The sequence below is a fragment of the Pleurodeles waltl genome, chromosome 2_2 (genome assembly GCF_031143425.1).
Source record: "Pleurodeles waltl isolate 20211129_DDA chromosome 2_2, aPleWal1.hap1.20221129, whole genome shotgun sequence".
In the NCBI taxonomy this organism is placed as follows: Eukaryota; Metazoa; Chordata; class Amphibia; order Caudata; family Salamandridae; genus Pleurodeles; species Pleurodeles waltl.
The window spans coordinates 661,982,029-661,996,006 of NC_090439.1; the positions used below are offsets into that span (position 1 = coordinate 661,982,029).

At 44.2% G+C, this 13,978-nt stretch overlaps 1 protein-coding gene across 1 annotated transcript in view; it reads left to right on the top strand.

Annotated features, from left to right (window-relative positions):
- The window catches only part of UBXN2B (UBX domain protein 2B), a 344,843-nt gene that overhangs the window by 88,772 nt on the left and 242,093 nt on the right, over window positions 1–13,978 (top strand). Inside the window, exon 4 of the mRNA XM_069220223.1 lies at window positions 9,377–9,524. Within this exon, the coding sequence (XP_069076324.1) occupies window positions 9,377–9,524 (148 nt within the window). The remainder of the gene's footprint in view (window positions 1–9,376; window positions 9,525–13,978) is intronic.

Below are 13,978 nucleotides of genomic sequence, written 5' to 3' on the forward strand. Positions count from 1 at the left end.
TGTCAGCGACTGAAACTGTTTTCTGGTTGTGCATCCTCAGAGGACAGCCTGTCTTTAGCCTGCACCATAAGAACTCCTTTCTGTGATGCACAGCTTCCTGCGTGGTTCTCTGGCGGCATGGGACCCTTTTCTTGGTGTGCTGTGTGGGCTTCCTTTTGCACCTTCTTTGTCCCCATGCTGTTGGACTCCTGTGCGCGCTGCCTGGTCTTTTGAGAGATCTCAGAGTTTCTGAGAGCCCCCTCTCACTCCCCCTCCTGAGTAGAGTCCACCAGTCCCAGGCAGCGCCATTTTCCGCTAACTCTGAGCTTTGCGTGTGCCAAGGGCTGTTGGCGGAATCCAGCGACGCAAACCAGACTGCAATCATCCATCCAGCGTGGGACATCATCTGCACCAACCAGGAACTCGCATCCGTCTTCCTGGGTGCAGTACTGACTGTTGTTCTTCACCGTTGGTTCTTCTTTTGCACCTTCATCTGGGTTAGCAGGGGCTCCTGTTGTCCCTTGACTCTTCAGTGCTTCTCAGACTTGGTCCCCTTCTTCCACAGGTCTTCAGGTCCAGGAATCCATTGTTGGTGTCTTGCAGTCTCTTCTGGTTCTTGCATAATCTTCTTTCTCGTGTTCTTGTGTGTTCAAGGAAAGTTACTGTGATTTACTCCTGCTTTCCCGGGCTCTGGGGTAAGTTATATTACTCACCTTTGGTGTTTATCTAATACTCCCAGGGCCCCTCTACCCACTACACTTGCCTAGGTGGGAAACCGACATTCGCATTCCACTTTCTTATTATATGGTTTGTATTCCCCCAGGCCTATTTCTAACTATTGTGATTTTCACTATTTGCACTGTTTTCTAACTGTTTTCACAGCTATTTCTGCATACTAGTGTATATAATTCGTAGATAACTTACCTCCTGAGGGAGGATAGTCTCTATGGTATTTTTGGCATTTGTGTCACCAAAATAAAGTACCTTCATTTTTGTAACCCTGAGGATTTTCTATCATGTGTGTGAGTACTGTGTGACTACAGTGGTATTGCATGAGCTTTGCATGTCTCCTAGTTAGGCCTTGGCTGCTCAGCCACACTACCCCTAGAGAGCCTGGCTTCTAGACACTGTCTACATTTCACTAATAAGGGAGAACTGGACCTGGTATAAGGTGTAAGTACCTTAGGTACCCACTACAAACAAGGCCAGCCTCCTACACCTGTCTGCCTCAGTTCGAAGAATGGGCCTCATGAGGCATTTTCGGACACCCCCAGCTTGTATCCACAAAATGGAAGGAGTTGGATTTAGCACAGTGAGTGTGCTAAAGGCACATGAAAAACATGTTTTTCTGAACTTCTGCTGGCTGTCATGGGAGCCATTAGCAAATGATCCTTACGCATGCTTTCGATAATGTTCAGGAAGGAGGCTGTACTTGACAGGTGGTAATATGTAGTAAAATGTATTCCGTCCTGTGGTGTGTGAATGTGATGCGCCCTTGTCTGGCAACAGTAAAGTGATGAGTGCAGGGATTGGCTGGATTGGGCCTGTGGCCAACTGTATGAAAGTGTTGTGTGTTGTGTATGAATGGCGTGTGAATGGACCATAAATCGGTTGCTGCCATGAAGTGGCTATATGGCTCACCTTCAGAAGGCTTGGTTTCAATATTCAGATACTATGATAAGTATTCATGCTTTGAAACCATAATTTCTGGAGGTGCTAATACCAATCAGTGTGAGTGGTGTATTAACTTTAACATACTAGTACCAGTGTATTCCAAGGGTGTAGGACTTGCATGGCTCTCACCAGTTTTCCTTTGCGCTAAATCCCCTTGAAATCACAAACTTTTCTTAAAAAACACATTTTCCTTGCATTTCCATGAGGGAAAGTCCTGGAATCTGCAGGCAGCCACAAATTTTCTATCACTCAGCGTTCCTCTAAGTCACCAGAGAAAAACATTGCCTCACTTGTGTGGGTGGGCAAGTGACCGTGGCAGGCTAGTGCCCAAAGCATATGGTGGAGACATCAAAATTACCTATCACCAAACAGCCTGGTTTTGTAAGATGTTCACCTGTGTCTTTGGTCCTGGGCTTGGTGGCCCTATAGGGAAACCTACCAAACCCAAACAGTTTTAGATATCTGGGGCAGTCCACAGAGGTGTGGCCTGTGTGGATTCCACAAAGTTTTCTTACCCAGAATACCCTGCAAAGTTAAAACGCTGATTAAAACAATATTTTTCCTTGCTTTCCTGTCACATAAACTACAAGAATGTGCAAGGATCCACGAAATTCCACCCAGTGTTGCCCCACTTGTCCTGATAAAAACACAACCCAACTTGTGTGCCTGTGCCAAGTGCCCACGTCAGGAATGGATCACACCTGGGTCGACAGTAGCCCTAGTGCAAGGGCTACCATTGACCCTTGTGTGATCGATTCCTGTCACGGGCACTAGGCCCAGGCACACCAGTGGGGTAGCGTTTTTATTGGGACAAATGGGGAAAGTTAGGTGGTAAGATGTTTGTGGATCCATGCATATTCCTGTAGTTTACTTCAGAGACATGCAAGGAAAATAGTGTTTTTATTCAACGTTTCACCTTTGCAGGGTATTCTGGGTAAAAAAAAAAAAAAAAAAAAGACTCTGGAGAATACACACAAGCCACACCTCTGTGGACTCCCCAGAGTGTCTATTTTTTAGAAATGTCTGGGTCTGATAGGTTTCCTAAATGGTTCTAGATCCCAGGACTAAATAGTTCACTCACTGCAGTTATCATTGCCCCAGTACGTTTTGGGCCCTTCCCTGTTGCAGGGACTTGGCCTACCCACCATTTTTATTGGGAGACTTGGGGGAATGCTGGGTGGAAGGAAGTTTGTGGCTCCCCTCAGATTACAGAACTGTGCATCGCTGAAATGTGAGGAAAATGTGTTTGTTTAGACAAATTTAGAGGTTTGCAGAAGATTCTGGGTGACAGAACCTGTTGAAAGCCCCACAAGTCACTCCATTATGGATTCCCTAGGTGTCTAGTTTTCAAAAATGTATAAGTGCTCGGTTTCCTTAGGTGCCGTCTGAGCTAGAGGCCAAAATCCACAGCTTGGCACTTTGCAAAAAACGCGTCCCTTTTCATTGGAAAAATGTGATGTGTCAACATTGTGTTTTGGGGCGTTTCCTGTCGCAGACACCCACACAAGTGAGGTACCATTTTTATCAGGATGCTTGGGAGAATGCTGGGTGGAAGGAAGTTTGTAGCTCTCCTCAGATTCCAGAACTTTGCATCACTGAAATGTGAGGAAAATGTGTCCTTTAGACAAACTGAGGTTTGCAAGGATTCTGGGTAACGGAACCTGGTGAGAGCCCCCACAAGTCGCCCCATTCAGGATTCCCTACGTGTCTAGTTTAAAAAAATGTATAGGTCCCCTATGTTTTCCTAGGTGCTGGCGGAGGTAGAGGCCAAAATCCACAGATAGGCCTTTTACCAAAAACAAGTCTGTTTTCAGTGGAAAAATGTAATGTGCCCATGTTGCGTTTCGGTGTGTTGCCTGTAGCTGGCACTTGGCTTACTTACACAAGTGAGGTATAATTTTTATCGGGAGACTTGGAGGAACACAGAAAAGAAGAACAAGTGTATTGCCAATTGTCTTTCTCTGTGCCTTCCAAATGTAAGAACGTGTCTAAGAAAGTGTTGTAACTGGACTTTTGCTCCTAGGCGAGACTGCTGGTTCAGGGATGACAGCACTTTTGCTTGTAAGCGACTAGGCCAATCCTACTACAAGTCGCAAATGTTGGCCCAACCCTCCCGGCTCACAAGCAGCATCTCATCAAAAACCCAAACAGTAAAAGGTGATTTCTGGCAGTTTACGCATGGACTCAAGAGTGTGACATCTCAGGAGAGTCGTAGTGGAACGGAAGTTACCCTTTTCTTATGTTAGCAATAAGTCTCAGTCATACACAGGCAATAAGGGATATGCAGGAATGTTTTCAAGTGGTTTATTAAAAAAGACTGCAATCTACTGTTAAATGCATGAGCTGCAATAATAAGGATAATGAACGATGCAAGAAGCAGAATTGAAAAGATGAGAGTCGTGAATACAGAGACCCCCACCATCTTGCAATAAATATGAAATGTAAAATCCCTAAAATCCTAGGATGGATAACCTAATCTCTAGCCTAATGAAAGCTAGATGTGTTAAACCTAATCTCTCAGTACCAGGTCCATGAGAAGCTCCCCCAACCCTTGATACCTTGGGATGAGGTCTCTAGATCAGACTCCGTGGTGAGACAAAGGCTGGGCCTGCATTAAGGCGACGTGCAGCATAGATGGCGTCAATAGCATCTGGTAGGAATCCCTTTGATAACCTTGTCTGTAGGAGATGTATTTATACAGATATGGTAGGACCCCTGACACAGGTATGTTTCCAAACAATAGATAAGGGGGCAGGCTTGTGGCGGCAATTATGTAAACAATCCCCACCAAAAGTATATTATCTTCCTGTCACATGTAAGTGGGAAAGGGGCATGATGTGAATACCTACATACATCACTTACTTTTGATGCTGATAGTGACGCCCTCACAGAGTGGCACTGATAATGTACATCAAAACATTGCTCTAACTCTAAACAAAGGCAGCCATCTTAAAAGAATTAATAAAATAAATGGGCTAAGACAGAGCCAGATAAGTTGGTTAAAAGACACTAGGTGACGAGGAACAGGCCTGCAAGCCAGAAGGCTAAGGTAAACTTCTGATTCCCATTAAAACTAAACATAATTCACTACAAAAGAAGTCATTTTGATAAATGCTCTGCAATTCACATGCTAATATGGGTACTCCTGAGTTCAGAGATGTGCCAATAACCACTGCTTCTAAACTCCATATCTTGTGCCCATTTCGGAAATACATAGGTTTCCTTGATACCTATTTTTCACTCTTTACATTTTACCAACATGATTGCTGTATACACAGTCTACAATGAAAAGCCATTGCAAGGTGCTGCTCATTATTTGTCTCTGGGTATCTTGGGTTCTTGATGAACCTACAAGCCCTATATATATACCCGAAACCAGAAGGGTCCAGCAGACGTAAGTGTATATAGCTTTAAAAAAATCTGCCATAATTAGAAAAAGTTACAGAAGAAAACAGAGACAGAAATGGCTGGGTTTTTTTTTCAACTCCATTTTCAATATTTGTTTATTTCAACTGTTACTTTCTATAGGAAAACCTTGAAGGATCTAGACAAATTACCTCTTGCTGAATTCACAATTTTGTCTACTTTTCTGAAATGATTAACTGTCCGGGATCCACCATTGGTTTCACACCCATTTCTGTCGCTACCTGGAAGGAGGCTAAAAGTACAAAAAATAGTAAAAATGGGGTATGTCCCAGTAAAATGCCAAAATTGTGTTGAAAAATGTGTTTTTCTGATTCAAGCCTGCCTGTTCCTAAAAGCTGTGAAGATGGTGATTTTAGTACCGCAAACCCTTTGTTAATTCCCTTTGCAGGGAAAAAACAGATGCTTTTTTCTGACGCACTTTTTTCCCATTTTTCACAAAAAACACAATTTTGTAGCTGTATTGTGGCTGATTTCTCGGTCTCCTCCAAGGGAACCCATAAACTCTGGGTACCTTTAGATTCCTCAGGATGTTGGAAAAAAAGAAACAAATGTGGTGTGGATAGCTTATGTGAACAAAATGTCTTGGAGGCCAAAGCACAAACTACCCCAAATAGCCAAAATAGGGCTCAGCACAGGGGTGGGGGGGCAGAGGGGAGAAGGCCCAGCAGCTAAGGGGTTAAGCGTGTCTGCTTTGTGCCACCCAACCAGTGGGATGAGCACAGGTTAATTTGGGGTTTGCTTGTTTTCACCCTGACAAGAATTGTCATTACTGCTTGAGTAGGGTTTCACCCCCTCCTCAACTACTAAAGGTGAAATTTGGACTTGTGTTTTTGCAGTACCATACAGTGATTTTGTAATAACTAAAAATCCCAGATAAATCATTTGATACCTGTTCAATGTTTTTGAAATTCTACTTGATTGCCTTTTTTGCTTTTTCCGTATCCACTATCACTCTACCTGACCGTCTGTAGCCTTATCTGCAGTAGTGGAATTTGAGCTGGTCAATCTGCATAGCTACACTGTGGGTGAGCTCAATCAGTTGTATATGGAAAGAGGACTGCCAACTAAGAAAAGCACCAAGAAAGTTTTCGGAAAGCAGTGAGGGGATGACGTGTCTCCTGAGTTGGAACTCCCTACCTGAGCAGAGAGCAGTGTGTCTTCACAAGGCATGTTCCCAGAGGAGCTGGAGGACAGGAAGGCAGAAAGGGAGGTTATACTGCAGATGACCAAGCTTAATATGGAGCAGAAGAAACAGGCCATGGAGGTAAGCAAAAGAAGGATGAGGCTGAGAGAGCCTTGGCAAGAGAGAAACTGGCCAAGGTAACAGAAGAAAATAGCTCATGAATGTAGCCTCAGACAACTGGACATATGATCTAGGCAAGCAGAGTCTAGCAACAATGGTGTCAGCATACCTACAGTGTCTGAAGGGGACAAGAAAGTTCACATAAAGATCTGGTTCCCAGCTGTGTGGTAGGTAATGACATAGACAAGTGGATTTCTGCCCATGAGATGACCCTTAAGATGCACAGGGTCCAAGAAAAGGTTTTGGGGGCCTCACTCTGAAAACACATGCCTACAGTAGGGAGGGATACCTTGCTCACGCTGGAAGTAAGTGTCCAGATGAAGTACATACCAATGAAAACCATCCTTGTCACCAAGTTTGGAATCATCCCAGAAACATAACACAGTAGGTTTAGGGATAGCCAAATGATGCTGAAGCTATCTTGGGTAGAATTTCTGTATTACACCAGCAAGGCACTGAATGGGGAGTGCAGGGCAGCAAAGGTGATGGTTTTACTGGTTTGTTTAACCTGATACTAAAGGAGCAGATTTTCAATATCTTTTTTTCAAATCTGTGCCAACATGACAAGAATTGTTGTTGCTGCCTGTGTAGGTTTTCAGCCTCCTCACCCAGTGACCTAATTGTGTACACTCGTTATTCGCTACTTGTACGAGGCTGGCCTGGCTGGGTTTATATTTTTGTATTGGCATCATGTAAAAGGCTGGCCTGGTTTGTAGTGGGTACCTAAGGTACTCACCCCTTGTACCAGGTGCAGTTATCCCTCATTAGTGAAATGTAGGCAGTGTCTAGAAGCCAAGCTTTCTAGGGGTAGCTGTAGCTGAGCAGCCAAGGCTTATCTAGGAGACATGCAAAGCTCATGCAGAACCACTGTAGTCACACAGTACTCACAAACATGAAGCAAGGAGGGCACCATCTGCGCCCTTCAAAGCATTTCCAGAGGCTACCCCTCCCAAGCCTGGAACACCTATTTCCAAAGGGAGAGATAGCACCCCTCTCCCAAAGGAAATCTTTTGTTCTGCCTTCCTGGTCTAGAGCTGCTCAAGCAACAGGAGGGCAGAAACCTGTCTGAGCAGCAGCTGGGACTGCCTGGAAAACCTCAGAAGGCTGGAATGGCAATACTGAGGGTACTCTAAGGAGCCCCCAGAGTGCATAAAATCATACAACCAATGCCTAGCAAAAGCATTGGGTTATGATTTCCAACATGTTTGATACCAAACATGCCTATGTTCAGAGTTACCGTTATGTACTGGACATAGGTGGTAACCTATGTCCAGTACACGTGTAAAATGGCATCCCCACACTTGCAAGGTCCGGAAAAATGGGCCTGGAGGTCATTGGGGCACCTCTGCTAGTGTATGGGTGCCCTCACACACATATACTCTGCACCCTACCCTCAGGGCTGGAGTGCCTGTTATTGGGGTAACTTATAAGTGACCCGGTGCAGTGTAGATGGCAGTGAAAGGGTGCATGCACCTTTTAACGCAGGCTGCAATGGCAGTCCTGCAGAAGCCTTTGCATGGGCTCCCTATGGGTGGCAAAAGAAGTGCTTCAGCCCATTGGGATCCCCTGGATCCCCAATGCCCTCGGTGCCTAGGTACCATATACTAGGGACTTATAAGGGGGGACCACTTTGCCAATTTTGGGTGAAATACTGGGTTACCAGTATGCAGTGACAACATTTAGAGGAGAAAGAGCATAATCATTGGGGTCCTGGTTAGCAGGAACCCAGTGAACACAGTGAAGTACACTGACATAAGGCAGAAAATGGGGGTAACCATGGCAAAAAGAGGGTAATTTCCTACACTACTCTTTTACAACTCCGCAGTTACGCTGGTCACCCTGGATCTTGCTCTTGGTAGTGGAGCCGCACTAAGATCTTTTGAGTCAGGTAACACCTCTTGTTGAGGAATATCCTTTTTTCAAAAAGCCTGGTGCCTACAGCAACTGAGGTCCCTTTCCTCTTCCTGCCTGTCACCCTTCACACAAACCCACCAGTCATCAGCAGCTGTCGGCTTCCTGACTGCCCATGTGGCTGCTGCAGCACTGCCCCACCCCCTCCTCCATTGCACTCCAACATTCTGGGCAGAGCTCCAGAGGTTCCCCATAGCATCTGAGGCAAATGTTGCCTCATGTTGCCAATGTGTGATCCCCGTCCGCATCTCACGCCTCTGCTACCACCAAATGACTTCCCAGGATGCGACAGGCCACCGCCTCACCATTTTGGTTTGCAGCAGGGAACAAGCACACATTTCTGCTGTCATACCCTTAGGGCCCTGACGAACTAGATGAGCCCTGCTTCTGCATCCAACCACTTCTCCCCACTGGGCCCTAGAGGTTTTCATGCCTCACTTCTTTCAAGAGGTAGTGAGCTTTCTTAACTTTGGCATTGGGCACCCCCCCTAAAACAACCTTACTTCCTAAATCTAAATACAGCTTTCAAGTTACACTTCTCACAGCCACCATTTAACCTTCTCCACAGGAATGATGTGGCCACCCACAGCGTCTCCCATGGCACTTCCTAACCGCACCCCAAATTTGCTAGCCACCAATCCCTTGCTGCAGTCTGCCTGGACCATACCACCTGCTGAAAATGCCTCCGTAAGGTCATCAGCCCCACAAGTCCCTATTTTACATGTTTCCTGCATGCCCACAGGTGTTCAGTAAGCTCTGTTGCAGAATTGGTTTACTTGTGTTCAATTGTGATTTCTGGTTGGCCGTTGCCCACTGATATGTGTGGAGATACACATGAGTAGCACTTTCTGCATAATGTTTAGATGTTTTACAGGAACAAGGCACTTTTTAAAAGTCAGAAAATGTATTAGAGGATTGTTGAGATGCCACTGCCATCATTGAATGTCAATCTTAAGTTTTGTTTCTGCTTCCACCCCGGGTCTTAGAATGGAACAGAATGCAGAGGATAGTGCCTATTTCAACCTTTATTTAATCTTAAATACTTAAAGATGGATGGACCACTAAAAACACTTATGTTCTAAGGTTGGAAGAAGGCAGCCCAGGAGACATTGGATTGCAGCCTGAATCTGGTTCCCAGAAAAGATATCCAGGGGAAATTGTAAATGAACTCTTCAAAGAGGCAAAGGAACGTGGAGCCATCCCTGTGGAGGAAGAGAGCAGTAAAACTAAAGTAAGAATTGTACTGCTATTGTCCTTACATGAAGCACATAACAAGAATATGAATACTTGTTGAAATCACAGCAACCGTCTTTTGTTTTTATCTCTTGGCTTGCATGTGAAAATACAATATATTTTCCACTGAATTTGTAGTTTAGCCAAGGACCGAATTCTTCTGAAACTTTCAGAAGCATGTATGATATGCCTTCCTTATTTGGAATCCATTACATAGGTTTGTCGCACTATATCAGCAGTTAAGGTGTGAAAAGTGAGAGACATCTTGGTGTTATTGCTGCTTAGGTCATTAATAGCAGTTAAGCACAGTTAAGTCTTAATACAGCTGCTCACGTCTTCTTTATGCCCTTGTTTCACACACTCACTGACCCTAGAATGCAGGCAATCAGCAATAGTTAGTTCCAGCATTTTAAGCATTGGCATTGCATTATGCTTAATACTGCCTTACAAATTCAGTGCACAGTACAAAGGCATTCCAGTTGGGTCACATGACTAAGTGTAGTTGGTAGTTGGCCTTTGTGTATTGCTACCAGACAGGCCTCAATAGATGGCCTAGGTGTTGGCAGTATGAGCCATCCTGGCTTAATGGGGAGAGGAAGGGGAGTAGAACTGGCCCTTGCCACGCGTGCGCTTAAAAGGCACTAGCCCAGCACACTTGAAAAGAACTTCACCCTAGCCTATTGTGCACCCAGATGTACTGGGCCCAGGGCAAGGGGGGAAAGAAATTCAAGAGAGTCTGTAAGGGAAAATCCCAGAAACTTCTCCCACTTCAAAAGGACCATCAGGTTTGAAAATAGTACCCTCAGATCTACTTTTCATTATTCCTTTTGACCTGTGGATAGTACAGGACTGCCCTGCTGCCATGTGACTGCTCTGCTGGTTTAGGCCTGGCATGCTCTGTGAGATGGAATTTTGGACCTGCATCTTTCATCCAAGGCTGAAGTGACTCCAAGGGTCAGATGACTGGCTTCCTGTTCTGAGCTACATATGACAAAACAAGCTCCAGAGGTCTCTCTGCAACTGCCAAGCTGACCTGCCTCACTGGACCTGCAACTGGATCTGCTGGCCTCTGTTGGAGTGCATTCCTGATTCTCAAGAGGTACCTCCCAGGCCCTCAACCCTTGGTGTTTTATCAGTTGTGCTCCTCCTAGAGGAAAATTAGGAATCCTGAAGTTTTGGGCTCTTTCTGACCCTGAACGGGCCCATTTGTGCCAATATTGTGGTGTCCGCATGAGCTGGTAACACTAACCATTTGGTACCTGCAGTATGTTCCTGGGTCACATGACTGTATATAGCTGGCAGTTGGTCTTTGTGTATTGCTCCCAGACAGTGAGATACACAGGAAGATAGGGGTTGCAGAGATGGGCCGCTCTGAGTTAAAGAGAGAGAGGAGCTGTCACCTTCCACACTTGAATATCACAAAGGCACTGCCTGAGCACTCTCACAAAGGAATTGTCACTAGTCCATTGTTACCCCAGATGTACTGAGGCCAGGAGAGAGAGGAAGGGGATGCCTGACACCTCAGAGGGGTGGAAACCTCTGAAAGCTTCCTCCATTCTTAAGTGGGCACTTGGTATAAATGCTGGACCTCAGACCGCAAGAATTTAGTATGCTCCTGGACCTGTGGATTGTGCTAGGAAGGAGTGCTGTCCTGCTTGAAAGGATTGCCACTCTCCTGGACTGCTGCTCTGAAGGACTTCTGCCCTGCAATGCTGATCAGCTGCCCTCCTGCCTGGGTGAGAAGGATTGGACCTGCATCTGTTGAACTCAGGAACCCAGAATGACTGCAAGGGCTAGTTGGATGTCCTCCAGACTAGAGCCTCTGAGACAGAAGGCTCCAACAACTGTGAGCCCAGCACCTGGCCTCTTCTACTTCTGAATTTTACCAAGTGGTGCCACCCTGTACTTGATACTTAGAAGTTGGCCTGAAGGTGCTCCTCCAGCCCATCTATGCTTTCAGCAAAACCAACACAACTCCTCTGCTGTGCAGCACATCCCTAGGCAGAACTGACACATCGCCCCTGCTGAAAGGATTTTCCTGACACAATGACTTTGCATCACTGCATGCAGCCTCGCAGGATCCTCCGCTGCGTGACACATCCTTAACGGAGGCCCCTCATCAATGGCATCCTCGACGACAATGCAGGATGTTGCATCACTGCTTTACAGTTCCTATGAATCGGCGCTGCATGATACATCTTCAATATGGGACTCCATGACGCTCTGCAACCAGGAATTAAGGTACTCTTGTTCAGCTGGCGTAACTGGGTCCCTGTAGCCAGCCCACACTCCATCATAGTCGGCCTGAACATGTGGCTTTTTCCCGGTCTAGCGCAACCTATTATCTACAGTTTTGTAGTTCTTGGTGCTCTCTTCAGTTAAATCTTTAAAATTGCATATCTCTGGTTCTACTGATTGAGAGTTAGTAATTTTGGTCTTGATTTATCTATTAAAACTTACTCTATTGTTCTAAGTGGTGTGGGATTTTTATTGTGGTATGTTTCCCTTCATTATAGTTTGAAGTGCTGCATAAATGCTTTACACATTGTCTCTAAGTTGAACCTGACTGCTCTGTGTCTAGCCACCAAAGGGTTGAGCATATGAAGGTGTGATTGTGTGAGCTCCCATACAATATTTTCACTAATTCCTAACATGGATGGGCAACCTGCAGAATTTATTGTGGTGTCCTTTCCTGTATATACTCCCAGGATGTATGCATAAATAGTGCATAAATAGTGAAACTCTTGCACAAAATGCACATCTTGATGCCATAACAAGCTCTTTTCCTTGGTATATACGGCCTGAAAAGAAGCCACACTTTATATAGGATTGAAAATTTGTTGACAACTATGTTCTTTCCAGAAGTATAAATCTCTGGAAACATGTTAGGCAAATGCTATACAACAGGCTGAATTTTGTGTAACCCGTCATGGTCTGGATGGTTTCTGTAAAAAGAATAAATCCCCAGGGGGAGCAACAAACCATTCAATACAAAGCGCACTAAATCAACAACTCCTTCACTCCAATGATCAATCTCAGATAAAAGAATCTAATAGAAAATATTTAATAAATAATTCCATAAGAATGCAACATGAAATCACCCTTAAAAACCAGCACAAGACTATTGCAAGAAAAATTAATAAAAACCATACATGTCAAACATGAGGGAGACAAAACAAAAGACATCCATCTTAGTCCTTTATATTGTTGCTGTCCCAATTTTGGTATATACAGGCCAATTGATTTGTGCACACAATCCCTATTCAATTTTAAGCCCATTCCAATGGGTCCAGCGGTCCAATTTGCATAAACGCGTTTCAGTGGTCTTTCAAAATCCTTCTACCACCTTCTTCAGGACAGTTCAATACAGACCCAACATATATTTTGCAAATCTATAGAAGAACAAACCAACAGAAATACATAAATTCCCAAATTCTTTACATCCCCTTTAAATCTAACACACCTTCAATGTCAATACATTCAACTTAATTACCACCTCCCGTCACTATCTGAATAAAACACCCAAAAAAGGGGAATATCTTGATTCCTTTATAGAGCATATCACATGGAGGAATTCACAATGCACAATCAGTAGTCTCTATATTTTCTGGAGAAAATTCACATACTACTCTCCCATCATCAACCATCTGCACTCACCTGCGTCCAACATAAGTCAAACAGACACCTGCTTTATCCACAAATTGTTTTTTGCTTTGCGATAATCCAACAAATGGATAACTTCTATATGGGCAAAACAATAAATTAGTTGCCTGTTATCATCCTATCCATTAATGATTTTAATTGTTTCATTGTGTCATATGTGACTTACCCACAACATACACAACCCATTTCATTGCACCCAAAAACAGTGTGTAAAGATAGGGTGAAGAAGATTTAATTGTGATTAAAAATAATTATTTAATAGTAGTGCCAATGTTGTCCACAGGGCTTACCACGGAGTTCACTTTTATTTTGAACTCATCAAATTGTCTCTCAGTCTCTTAGGGCCTGAATAAAAATCTTTTTAAGTTTCATATAGTGAAACCTTTCACCATTTAACCATAAGTGACTATAAAAATTATTGTATTCCTTAATCCTCGACACAAAACATGGTAGTCCACCTCCACTTCCTATGTTTCACCATAGTATATTAAACAAGAGTCTTACGCCGGTATAGTCAAAGAATTACTCAAAAAGAGCGGTAATTACTCATTATCTAAAAACCCCTCAGTGAGCATAATCACTATCAACACCCAACTACAGTATAGTGGGTTCAAAATAATGCTGATTATTATATATTCAATCGAGTATCCATATCATCTCCTCAGATATCACCTACCTAATTGCGGGACAACGTCCTCGTTTTTTCTCTTCCGTTCGGTCAATTGGTCAACTTCCTTTATGTTTAGGGATGGTTGCGTCCTTACTCAGCTAACCGCTAATAAGGGGAAT